The sequence below is a fragment of the Moschus berezovskii genome, chromosome X (genome assembly GCF_049115385.1).
Source record: "Moschus berezovskii isolate FMDL1 chromosome X, NW_MosBer_1.0, whole genome shotgun sequence".
NCBI classification, from domain to species: Eukaryota; Metazoa; Chordata; class Mammalia; order Artiodactyla; family Moschidae; genus Moschus; species Moschus berezovskii.
In genome coordinates, this window is record NC_142488.1 from 69,816,588 (window position 1) to 69,830,164 (window position 13,577).

General features: G+C 34.7%; 1 protein-coding gene across 4 annotated transcripts in view; it reads right to left on the reverse strand.

The window, feature by feature from the left end:
* The window catches only part of BRWD3 (bromodomain and WD repeat domain containing 3), a 165,964-nt gene that overhangs the window by 69,366 nt on the left and 83,021 nt on the right, over positions 1 to 13,577 (reverse strand). For all 4 annotated transcript variants that reach the window (XM_055393949.2, XM_088834049.1, XM_055393950.2 and 1 more), the window contains 6 exons: positions 11,121 to 11,288; positions 8,621 to 8,804; positions 5,191 to 5,284; positions 2,826 to 2,975; positions 1,025 to 1,101; positions 272 to 440 (listed from right to left, as the gene is read on the reverse strand). In XM_055393949.2, the coding sequence (XP_055249924.2) occupies positions 272 to 440; positions 1,025 to 1,101; positions 2,826 to 2,975; positions 5,191 to 5,284; positions 8,621 to 8,804; positions 11,121 to 11,288 (842 nt within the window). The remainder of the gene's footprint in view (positions 1 to 271; positions 441 to 1,024; positions 1,102 to 2,825; positions 2,976 to 5,190; positions 5,285 to 8,620; positions 8,805 to 11,120; positions 11,289 to 13,577) is intronic.

Consider the following 13,577-nt stretch of genomic DNA (forward strand, 5'->3'; position numbering starts at 1 on the left):
GAACCCAGGTCTCCTGCAGTGTAGCTAGATTCTTTATGTCTGAGCCACCAGGGAAGTCCAGGAATATTGGAGTGAGTAGTCTATCCCTTCTCCAGGGGATCTTTCCGACTCAGGAATTGAACTGGGGTCTCCTGCATTGCAGGTGGATTATTTACCAGTTGAGCTACCAGGGAAGCCTATATGAGCCACTAGGGAAGCCCAAATATTCAAATATCAAAGACAAAATTAACAAGCAAACAAAACAAAACAAAAAACTTGTGAACTCACAAACCTTCTTTCTAGTCTGTTTAGGTTTCTTCTGCCTTTCTTCAAGTGACTTCAAATTTTCCTCCTCAGAGCTGCTGCATATTTTCTGTGTTGCCTGTCTTGTTTGCCTTTTTGGAGGTTGCAAATTTATTCCAGCATCTGCTGTCCAATCAGAATATTCACTTGATGAATCACTGTAAATAAATCAAAGTTATGAATACATAAGTTTAGAAAAGGAAATGTTTTGCCTCATGATTGAAAGATGATAATTTTGTAATCAAACAGTATTATAAATGACATTGTTTGATTTTGTTCTAACCAAAGACAAAATAAATCAATATAGAATTTTGACCATTACCTAAGAGATTTTAATGAAATGATCTTGGATAAAGTATAATGCTTAATTTCCCATAACAGTATTTAAAATTCAAGATTCCTGTCCAAACCACAAAAACTTCTTTAAATAAAGATGTTCCTATCCCTAGAAATGCTTAAATATAGTTGTTTTAACCCTGAAACAAATACAGATAGCCTGCCAAGATGTTGAATCTTGGATTTACAAAGAATCTTACTTTAGGGAAGAGGGAACTAAATTCCATGTACAAAAATATATTGGTAGAGCCAGGATAACACAACAGATCTCTGGGCTTCCAACCTAGTACTCTTTCTACTATAAAACACTATTTTAACTGGATTTACCAAGTTTCTATAAGAACATATATAATTTCACATTAAAACCATTAAATAATTTTGACCAAATCAAAACCATTAAAACTACCTGGAGGAACTTTCACTTTGCCATTCAATAACAGGATCCTCTACAGAAGCATCACTTGTGCCAACTGTTTCATCTTCCTGGAAGAAAGAGTCAGCAATTGAGATATATGGTTATTATTAACCAGTATATTATTAATTAGCATGTACTATTTGTTTCATAAAACTTTTTGTATTCCTCCCTCCAAAAAAAAAGTTCTGGTTAAAATGTACATAATCATTATTCTATATAACTCACAAGTAAGCCGGCTGAGTATTTAAAGATTTCTAGCATCTACTATCTTATTGATATGAAGCATCTATTATTATTTCAAAGGTTCGGTAGATTCCTTTTGAATTCCAAATATAACTCTCTTAAATTTTGTTAAAAATTTTTTTTCAATTTAAGTATAGCTGATTTACAAGGCTGTGTTAGTTTCAGGTATACAACACAGTGATTCAGTTTTATATGTATATATACATATATATGTTTGTATATACATACAAAATATATTCTTGTTCAGATTCTTTTCTTATAGAAAAGAATTATTATTTTAAAAATCTAAAAATCATTATTTAAAAAAATCTATATAAAAAAGATAAAAATACTTAAATACCTCTACCAAGTTAGTATAATTACTTTCTATAAAAAAGTTAATAAGCCTTTTATTACAGAAGATCTCAAACATACCAAAGTAGAGGAAATAGATAACACCCTTCTACATACAATCACCAGTTTAAACAGTATCACATTGCCTATTTTATTGTATATATACTCTTACCAACTGCCTCATATCTCAGGGATTATTTTGGGGGGAAGAAAAGCATTTCTACTATAAATATTTATTAAGACCAGGAAACCTTTTTAAAGCACAACCACAATTATTATATTAAAAAGACAGTATCAATTCCTGAATAAGTGATCATTCTTTTCAGATCAAGATTTTCATGAACAGGGGTAGAGAAGGAGGCATATCATTGATAAGAATTAAAGAACTGTGAATGCTGGGAGAAGAATGGGGGTACCATATATTGTCAGTACGTAATGAAACCTTCATTGTTCACTTAACAATGACAGTTGTTTAAAAGAACAAAAGCAAAGGACTGAAGAAGAGAGGAATGTGAAGAAAAGAACTGCTATGGTCTTTATTCCATTACCATGAAAAGGGTTAGGTCTGAGAAAAATCATTCCTCAGTAATCTCCATGACAAGTAAAGTCAACAATAACAGAAAACATGTATATTATGATTATCCAGTGAACAAGCTCTGGGACTGTATAACTAGCTATCTCTGTTAATATTTACTTTTTTTCATTTCTAGGCAGATGTGTTCTCACTCTCTTTTCTCACTGTCCCAAAGTCTAACTTTTCCTGGCATGTTTGATACCCTCAACCAGGATAATATCTTAGGTACAAATAAGAGAATATATCTAAAGGAATTCAATATAATGCTCAAATTTGTCTACTAAATGCCTTATTAATGAAAACTCCTCTTATAAGAAAGTTATCTAAATAATTTTCTATTAAGGTGACCCTTAAAAGTAAATCCAGATTTTATCAAATTCCTCTTTCTTTTTTGATGTGTAGATCTTCAGCCTTTCATAGATAAAAAGAACTTTGAAAAGGAATCTAGGTATCAGATATTCATCAACTTCTTTGTGATTTTACAAGATCTCAGATATTGACTTCATTGATGGTATCATATTATTAAATCTAATTGAAAAAGCAATATTGACAAAGCAGAAACAACAAAAAGTAAATCCAAAATGATGATACTAATGAGGAAACAAAAATTTACACTGAATAAATAAATAGTAGATATCTAACCTCTGAGGAGCTATCTGAGTCTTCCTGTACACCTGAATTTTGACATGATGCTCGTGAATTATGCTCTATGTTAGATCGTGTTTGGTAAGTATGCTGTCGTTTGCGTTGTGTCCTTCGTAAAGACCGCCCATAGCTAGGCTGATAATCACTCTGTAAAACAGAAGGAAAACAAATTTTTAAAAATGAAAAGCTCAGTGAATATGCACAAAATAATATATATAAAGCAAATCAATTGGGCAGGGATAGAGTAAGGGTGGAGGTAAAAGACAGGAATAAATACTCAAAAGAAAATCCAAGATATACATTAATACTACATTTTTATAAAAAAATACATTTCATTTCTATATATTTAACCCATTTCCACTAATATTGATTACTTTCCTATTTTGAAAACATTGTGATCAAATTAGACAGTGCAGAAACTCTAAGCTACAAGAATTTGCCCAGAATTTATATATACCATATTATCTACAAATTATTATAGGATAAAGCAAGCTATCTATATCTATATATATAATTCTTAATATAACATGTATTTCTTTAGTTCTATAAAAATTACATTCAGTAAACAAATCAAAATAAAAATGTAATTTTAACAACTAAAACGTAAAAGCTGTTTTATTCTAAACTTTACAAGTATAAAATATTATCATTGATATATCATATGTCAAACCTATAACCCTAATATGTCATCAGAAGTAAATAATTTTAAAGTTCTTATAAATCAGAATCAAGGGCCAGGTTTTTATCTTATGTGTAAATGTTTCTCATTTTCTGTATAAATAAAAATGCTTACAGAGTCAACTCCCCTGTTTATTAGTCTTAGACAAGTCTGATGTCTGACAAATCAGCTTAGCAGGAAAAAAATATAAATCATGGATATGAGTTATTCATAATCTCTAAGAAAATAATCTTATCAGAGAACATCAAATAAGCTAATAAAATTTGAATGGAAATTAAGAAAGTGGATATCAAAATGATCTAAGAATATTTAGAGATAGTAATACACCACCTAAAACTGTGTTTATTGATACTGAAAGACATTTAAAATTCAGCATCCATCCCCTATATTTGTTTAATAAAATTAAAATCAACCTGCTGCTGCTAAGTCGCTTTAGTCGTGTCCAACTCTGTGCGACCCCATAGACAGCAGCCCACCAGGCTCTGCTGTCCCTGGGATTCTCCAGGCAAGAACACTGGAGTGGGTTGCCATTTCCTTCTCCAATGCATGAAACTGAAAAGTGAAAGTGAAGTCGTTCAGTCGTGTCCAACTGTTTTCAACCCCATGGACTGCAGTCCACCAGGCTCCTCCGTCCATGGGATTTTCCAGGAAAGAGAAAATCAACCTAGACTTCCCTATTAATCATACTCTTTAGGAGTTACATTTATTAGATCTGGGAACAAAACTATATATTCTTATGGCCCTAGTTTGTTCAACCTCTAAGAACTAGTAAGGGGTTTTCCTGTTGTTGTTCAGTTGTTAAGTTGTGTCCAACTCTTTGTGACCCCATGGGCTGTGGACCACCAGGTTTCTTTGTCCATGGGATTTCCCAGGCAAGAATACTGGAGTGGATACCCATGACCTTCTCCAGGGAATATTTCCAACCCAGGGATGGAACCCATGTCTCCTGCATTGGAAGGCAGAATTTTTTTTTTTTTTTACCACTAAGCTACTTGAGAAGCCCTAGTAAGGGGTTTACTATGTACCTAATGGAGTACAGGCTCTTACTCCCTGCTTACAAGTTTCTACTGGGAATATTAATCTTCCTAATGTATAGATCAGATTTTGCACCTGTTTAGGTAGGCCAGAAGTAAGCCTATAGCAGGGGTGAGCAAAATTTTTCAGTGAAGGATCAGAGTATAAATATTTTGGCTTTGCAGGTAATATGATCTGTGGTAACTACTCAACTCCATAGAGCATGAAAGCAGCCATAGACAATATATAAATGAATAGGTATAGCTGTGTTCCAATAAAACTTTATTAATAGGAATAGGCAGTAGACCAGATTTAGTCCATGGGTAGTAGTTGGTCAACCTCTGGCCTAGGGTATCTCAGCATTTGTTTTACACTGTGATTAGTGATCAGGCAATAATTTTAAGGTTCTACTTTAACTAAATGAAAATGGTATTTTAATCTAAATTATCTTATACCTACAATAACCACGTCCTAGACTTAAGGGGATAGTCCTAATGCTGTGTAATTTTATACTTATTAATAATAATCATATCTCAATATGGGCTTCAAAAAATAGTTTCCCTATATACAGACATCTATCAAAATAATCACTTAATACATAATGGCCATCTTTCAAACACTTGGTATTTGCAAATAGTGTATTGCAGAGTACTCTGTAGCTAAACTTACCCTTTGGGTAGTGTAAGATGGTTTTTTCTTCTTTTCAACTGTATAAAGACTGATTTCTATGTCACCTTTTACAGTTCGACATTCTTCCTGAACCCTAGTAATAAATTGAAGGTCAAAGTAATAGATCATCAAAAAGCAAACCAAATGATTTAAAATCAGATAACAAAAACATTTTTAAATGTAAAACTGGACATCTTAACCATTTTAGGTGTATAATTCAGTGGTGCTGTTGACCTTTACAAAGTTGTGTAACCAACATCACAATTTCCAAAACATTTTCATCACTCCAAACATAAATTTTGAACCATTAAGCAATAACTCTATCTCTCCTCCTACCAGTGCCTGTTAACTGCCAATCTACTTTATGCCTCTATCAATTTGTCTACTTTAGATATTTTATATAAGTAGAATTATACATTATTTGCCCCTTCTGTCTCATTTATTTCACTAAGCATAATGTTTTTGATGTTCAAGCATGTAGCAAGTATAAGAAGCTTATACAGCTGAATTTCATTTCACTGAAGTACACTGTTGTTGTTCAGTCAATCAGTCACGTCTGACTCTTTGCGACCCCATGGACTGCAGCATGACAGGCTTCTATGTCCTTCACCAACTCCAGAAGCTTGCTCAAACTCATGTCCATTGAGAAGGTGATGCCATCCAACCATCTCATTCTCTGTCATCCCCTCTCCTGCCTTCAATATTTCCCAGCATCAGGGTCTTTTCCAATGAGTTAGCTCTTTGCATCACGTGACCAAAGTATTGGAGCTTGAGTTTCAGCATCAGTCCTTCCAGTGAATATTCAGGACTGATTTCCTTTAGGATTGACTGTTTTGTTCTCCTTGGAGCCCAAAGGACTTTCAAAGAGTCTTCTCCAACACCACATTCAAAAGCATCAATTTTTTGACACTCAGCCTTCTTTATCATCCAACTCTCACACCCATACAGGACTGCTGGAAAAACCATAGCTTTGACTAGATGGACTTTGGCAGCAAAGTAATGTCTCCACTTTTTAATACACTGTCTAGGTTTATCATAGCTTTTTTTTCCCCAAGGAGCATCTTTTAATTTCACGGCTGCAGTCACCATCTGCAGTGATTTTGGAGCCCAAGAAGTGTCTCAGTGTTTCCATTGCTTCCCCGTCTGTTTGCCATGAAGTGATGGGACCCGATGGCACAATCTTAGTTTTTTTAACCACTTAAGCCAGCTTTTTCACTCTCCTCTTTCACTTTCATCAAGAGGCTCTTTAGTTCCTCTTCACTTTCTGCCATAAGGGTGGTGTCATCTGCATATCTGGGGTTATTGATATTTCTTCCTGCAATCTTGATTCCAGTTTGAGCTTCATCCAGCCCAGGATTTTACATGATGTACTCTGCATATAAGTTAAATAAGCAGGGTGACAATATATAGCCTTGACTTACTCCTTTGCCAATTTTAAACCATTCCATTGTGTCATGTTTTGATCTAACTGTTGCTTCTTGACCTGCATACCGGTTTCATAGGAGGCAGGTAAGGTGGTCTGGTATTCCCATCTCTTCAAGAATTTTCCACAGCTTGTTGTGATCCACACAGTCAAGGCTTTAGCGTAGTCAAAGAAGCAGAAGTAGATGTTTTTCTGGAATTCTCTTGCTTTTTCTATGATCCAACGGATGTTGGTAATTTGATCTCTGGTTCCTCTGCCTTTTCTAAACCCAGCTTGAACATCTGGAAGTTCTCAGTTCATGTACTGTTGAAACCTAGCTTGGAGAATTTTGAGCATTACTTTGCTAGCATGTGAAATGAGTACAATTGTGTGGTAGTGTGAACATTCTTTGGCATTGCCCTTCGGAATGCAAACTGAACTTTTCCAGTCTTGTGGCCACTGCTGAGTTTTCCAAATCTGCTGGCATATTGAGTGCAGCACTTTAAGAGCATCATCTTTTAGGATTTGAAATAGCTCAACTGGAATTCCATCACCTCCACTAGCTTTGTCTGTAGTGATGCTTCCTAAGGCCCACTTGACTTCACACTCCAGGATGTCTGGCTCTAGGTGAGTGATCATACCATTGTGGTTATATGGGTCATTAAGAACTTTTTGTATAGTTTTTCTGTGTAATCTTGCCACCTCTTCTTAATATCTTCTGCTTCTGTTAGGTCCATACTGTTTCTGTCCTTTATTGTGCCCATCTTTTCATGAAATGTTCCTTTGGTATCTCTAATTTTCTTGAAGAGATCTCTAGTCTTTCCCATTCTATTGTTTTCCTCTATTTCTTTGCTTTGATCACTTAGGAAGTCTTTCTTACCTCTCCTTGCTATTTTCTGGAACTACATTCAGTTGGGTATAACGTTCCTTTTTTCCTTTGCCTTTTGGGTCTCTTTTCTCAGCTATATGTTAATGACTCTTCAGACAACCATTTTGTCTTGTTGCATTTCGTTTTCTTGAGGATGGTTTTGATCACTGCCTCCTGTAAAATGTTACGAACCTCTATCCATAGTACTTCAGGCACTGTATCAGATCTATCACATTTTATTTATCTATTCATCCGTTGACTTATATTTGAATCGTTTCTACCATTCAGGTATTATGAATAATGCTACAATAAATATTGTCAAACAAGTATCTGAGTCCCTGCTTTCAATTCTACTTTTCACACTTTTGAGCAAAGAATTACATTAAATTGTTCTACTGCCAGGGCGTATCATTCAGTTCATAAATCAGCCATGTCTCCCTTTTTCTTATTGCTGTTAAAGAAATAATAAGGTGAAACCAAATTAATTTTGCTACTTGTTGGCTCAGCTTGTGAAAAGGTCTACTGGGAAGATATCATGATTTAAACAGATTTTATAGGTCCTCTATCAATGTGCTTTCCCTTTTCCAAATCTATTTCCAGTTGTTGTGCATTATTTGAAGTCAATATTATAGTAAATGTTAAGGTTTACAGATAAAGATAGGGATTCCAAATTTGAAATTCATCCTAATGAAATCCTTATAAAGAAGTCTACTTAAATATATTTCTAAAACTACACTATGCACTGGGCTCTACTATATATCTGTACCGCACTTCCAAACTGTTCCAATTCTGAGTTTCCTCAGAACCACTGTTGAATTTTTGGGTCCATGTATCACTGACATATTTACTCACATATGGCCTGATGTTTTTACTTAATAATATTTTTTTCTTATCTTCTAACCTAGACGATAAACTTAAAGAAGACAGAGGTCATGTTTTTCACTTTTCATTATTCCCCAAACCATTTAGCAACAAGCTAAGAAAATTTAAGATAATCTTGTTATGGAATGAACTAATGGAAGAATGTGGAAAAAATAATGCATGACTCAGCTAAATTAAAAAAAAAAATCTTAGTTATTAGCCTAACATAGTCCATTTTAATTTATTTACTAAAAAGGAAAACTCTCAATGTTCTTATGAACGTTACCATATTGACTCACCTACTAACCCCATTATTTAGCTCATTGACTACCACTCTTCTGCTCCATGCCATGAGATCTCGTTCAGTGGCCATCTGGCTTCTAGGAGCATTGTTATGCATTTGTCGGACACCTTCAATCTGACCACTACGTCGCAGTCCAATATTTGGGGAAGAAGATATGTCCATATCTGGATTTCTCAGAGCTAAAACAAAAACAAAGGAATGCTCTACGCTCTGAGCAAAGAATGACACCAAACTTTTCCAGATCAGAGCTCTAAATAAAATAAGAGATTCAAAGATAATACTGCTAGACAATATCGCTGTTCCTTTAATATATTTTTTGTATCCCCTTTATGGTCTTTATAGTCTTATAAATAAAGCAGGTACTCAATAAATGTTTATTGTTTCTATAGCTCTTTTAATTTTTTTTCAAAGTACTTTCACATCTGTCATCTACTAAACACACAGTAAATACAAAAAGTGAATTTAATGTATTTGGTAGATTTATACATGTTACTAGTACTAGTTCACAAAGCAGCTTTTTAATCTAAATTCTACCTTCAGCCCATTACAAGGTTTCTGAATAAAACCCCAATAAACTTTTCAAAAATAGGAAGAAAAAAATTATAGGACTTCCTGTGTGGTCCAGTATTTGGGAATCAGCCTGCAAATGCAGGGGACATGGGTTCTATCCCTGGTACAGGAAGATTCCATATGCTGCGGAACAACTAAGCCCATAAGCCATGACTACTGAGCCTGTGGGCCACAGTTTTACTGAAACCCTTGTGCCTAAAGTCCATGCTCTGCAACAAGAGAAGCCATAGCAATGAGAAGCCTGAACACTGCAACAAAGAGTAGCCCCTACTTGCTTCAACTAGAGAAAACTCAAGCAAAGCAATGAAGACAGTGCAGCCAAGAATAAATAAACAAACACATAAATAACATAAATATCATTTATTAAAAAAAATAGCTGAAGGAAAAAAGAGAAACTGTGCACAATTACTGAGTCCATGCTCTACAGCCCATAACCGTTACTGAGCCCACACGTGGCAACTACTGAAGCCTGGAAGCCTAGAGGCTGTGCTCTGCAACAAAGAGAATCCACTGCAATGAGAAGTGTGTGAGCTGCAATGAGTAGGAGCCCCTGCTTGCTAGAACTAGAGAAAAGCCCTCACGCAGCAATGAAGATCCAGGGCAGCCAAAGATTTAAAAATAAAACAATAAAATAAAAAATAAAATTATAAAAAAATTTAAACTATCAAAATTTCAGTTTTAAAATTGATAAGGAAGGAAACAAAAGGGAAATAAGTAATAGAAATGTTATTTTTCTTTTTAATCCTCCACAAAAGTTTCTGATTATTTTGTTCTATTTGCAAATGAAACAAAAATGGAAGCTGAAACACTAAACTGTTAAAGTATGCATCAGAAAAAACTGAAAACAAATGAACACTGCAAAGAGAAGACAATGGAATCTCTTTGCTTAACAACATTCAAATCTATTTATGCAAACCTAATAATGAAGTTACTGATCTCTAAATCAGGGATCTAAGAAAGTTTCATGTCTTAGGAACAAAAGGCTTGGACACATAGGATCACCAGTCCACATCTTATCTTATTCCAGGTTAAGGAAAGTTATATGAGAAAGGTGCTCCAAATGACATGAACAAATAATATTTTTATTTTAAATTTATGGGATACTAAACAAATCAGAAAGTGATTTTTAAAAGACCCTGTGAATCACCTCAAATTTAGATCACATTTCTGTGAACTCCAAAACGTTATACTACCCAAATCAATGACCGCAATTAAGTAAACATAAAAAGAAACATGTGCCAAAATCCCATAAGAGGATGCATTTTTAAAGTTGAACGGTTCTTAACAAAAGTAAAACTAACATAGCCTAAGAGTATATAAAACTCAGATGCATAAACACATTTCATGTAAAGTGAAGGAAGACCTACAATAGATTAGAATAATATAATACTATGAGATCAAACTTGTGAGAGTCGATTAAGAAATTATATTCCCTCAGAAGAGGGCTTGTTGTCTGCCAGTATGATTTTGTAAACTCAAGAGAGACAGATGATATATTACTGTTTTGATTCTTTACCATCTGAGCCACCAGGGAAGCCCACGTTTTCAATAAATGAGGGCAAATATTTCTGAAAGTAATTTTTAAATTTAAAGTGATTTTAATTTTGAAAACTTTATAGGTTGGTTCCCCTAGAAGGGACTGGACTTGTTATAGTACCTTGCTTATTAGAATAAGACTGCAAACATATTACTAAGTTAAAAGAAAATAGTATATTAAAATACACGGCCTGTATTCCTTAGAACATGCTAAATTACTTTACTCCCAAATGATAATAAGATCATGGCACTTTGGTGTATCTGATATCAAAACTTTAACAAAATGTTGCTTTCATTTAAAAACCTAAAATGTTCCTCATGTGTAATTATTTGGTACAGATAAAATAAAGTTCATTCATCATATCTTTTACAAATATATACATACTTACCACCATTAGCAGAATATGATCTATTAATTGGAAAATGTAGAGCATCTCCTTCATTAATTAGCCTCAGATCTTGTTCTCTTTGTAACTCCCTGATTATTCCATCAAGAATGCTCTCATCTTGATCACTGGTTTGTTGCCCAATTACCTGTTCTACTACTTCACCATCACCTAAATAAGACCAAAGATATAAAGCCACAAAATTATTTACATTTTTATATACCATCAGTTCAGTTCAGTCGCTCATTCGTGTCCGACTCTCCGCGACCCCATGAATCACAGCACGCCAGGCCTCCCTGTCCATCACCAACTCCCGGAGTACCATAAGTAGAGTAAAATCAAGGTCAATCTATAAGTTGATTGACAAATAATTTTTAAAGGATTAAAATGAAAATAAAGCACATAGCAAACAAAATATTTTTAAAGAACTTTTAAGTATGTCAGCTTGTGTGTTTAACTTAACCAATGTCCCAAAATTAGACATTTTGATGAGGATCTTCTCATCTTACAGAAAAAAAAGTGATTAAATTACTAAGAATGAATTTTCTCTATGGAATATTCAAAGCTAAAAGTTGTGTGCATGCTCAATTGCCTAGTCATGTCTGACTCTTTGTGATCCTATGGACTGAAGCCCATCAGGCTCCTCTGAAGTTAAAAGCTAGGAGTAAATATTTGAGTAAGGTTTTAATAAGTTCAACTGCAAATACCAAAAATGCTTTGCATCTTTCATGAGAACTTCCTTTCTGAAAGAAATCAAAATTATGGTCTTTAAAATATTGTCTCTTTTGATAATATCTCAGTAGACAGATGTGAGGGCTTCCCTGATAGCTCAATTGGTAAAGAATCCTCCTGCAATGCAGGAGGCACCGGTTCAATTCCTGGGTTGGAAAGATTCCCCTGGAGAAGGGATAGGCTACCCACTCCAGTATTCCTGTGCTTCCCGTGTGGCTCAGCTGGTAAAGCATCCACCACCTGCAATTCAGGAGACCGGGGTTCCATCCATGGGTTGGGAAGATCCCCTGGAGAAGGAAAAGGCTTACCCACTCCAGTATTCTGGCCTGGAGAATTCCATGGACTGTATAGTCCATGGGGTCGCAAAGAGTCGGACATGACTGAGCAACATTCACTTTCACTTTTCATACATTTGAGTATAAAAATTATTTCTTATAATGAAATTCAATTATTATGTCCAAATGAAAAATTTTTATTTCTATGATCTTTTTCTTTCTTAACTACATCTTAGACCTGTTTTTCATCTTGTCTTCCTTCTAGTCAGAGTAAATGGTATCTTTAAGAGTAGCCAAGTGATCAGGTCTTACAGGAAACAAATATGATAAAGCATAGATTTTCTAATTCATAGGTTTTCAGCTCTACCTCCTATTTAATATTCATATATTTCCCCTTGTTTAATTAAATATGACATCAACAAAGTATTATCACATGTTTAACACCATTTCATTGCTCTACAAATCTTTATGAGAGAATATAAAAGGATATGTAACATTTCATTCTATAAAAGTCAAGTCTTAATTTGCAAGTAAGGATATAAAATTCCATTTGCAAATAAATAACTCATTGTCTCATACTTGGAAGAAAACCTACAAGTAACAAACTAACATATAAAGACATTCTGGTGTTAGGGTGGGATGGAGGCAGTATACCTAAGGGAAACATATCAACCAAAACAGTTGTTTTTTAATGTCTTTTTCTACTATGCTCCCATCAGGCATCATACATCACTGCATCTTCAATATCCTCCAATACTATTGCTATTTAAAAACTTAGCATTCTCCTCCCCAACACTCAATAATTAAACAGCCACCTTCCAGTTTATAGTTCTTGAAATTTCCTCTTCTTCAGTCCATTAACTATGTACTCTCAAATTAAAATACCAATATTAAGAGCAGTAGAATTCCACCAATTATAAAAGCCTGACACATTAAAGTTAGTAAGTTTAATCATCACTTTTGTGGTTCAGTCAGTCACTCAGTCGTGTCTGACTCTGCGATTCCATAGATTGCACCCACATGGACTGCAGGAAGCATAGACTTCCCTGTCTTTCACCATCTCCTGGAGTTTGCTCAAATTCATGTCCATTGAGTCAGTGATGCCATCGAACTACCTCATCTTCTGTCACCCTCTTCTCCTCCTGCCCTCAAACTTTCCCAGCATTAGGGTTTTTTCCAAAGAGTTGGTTCTTCACATCAGACAGCCAAAGTATTGGAGCTTCAGCATCGGTCCTTCCAAGGAATATTCAGGACTGATTTCCTTTAGAATTGAATGGTTTGATATCCTTGCAGTCTAAGGGAGTCTCAAGAGTCTTCTCCAACACCACAGTTCAAAAGCATCAATTCTTTAGCACTTGGTCCTCTTTTACAGTCCAACTCTCACATCCATACATGACCACTGGAAAAACCATAGCTTTGACTATACGGACCTTTGTAGTCAAAGTAATGTCTC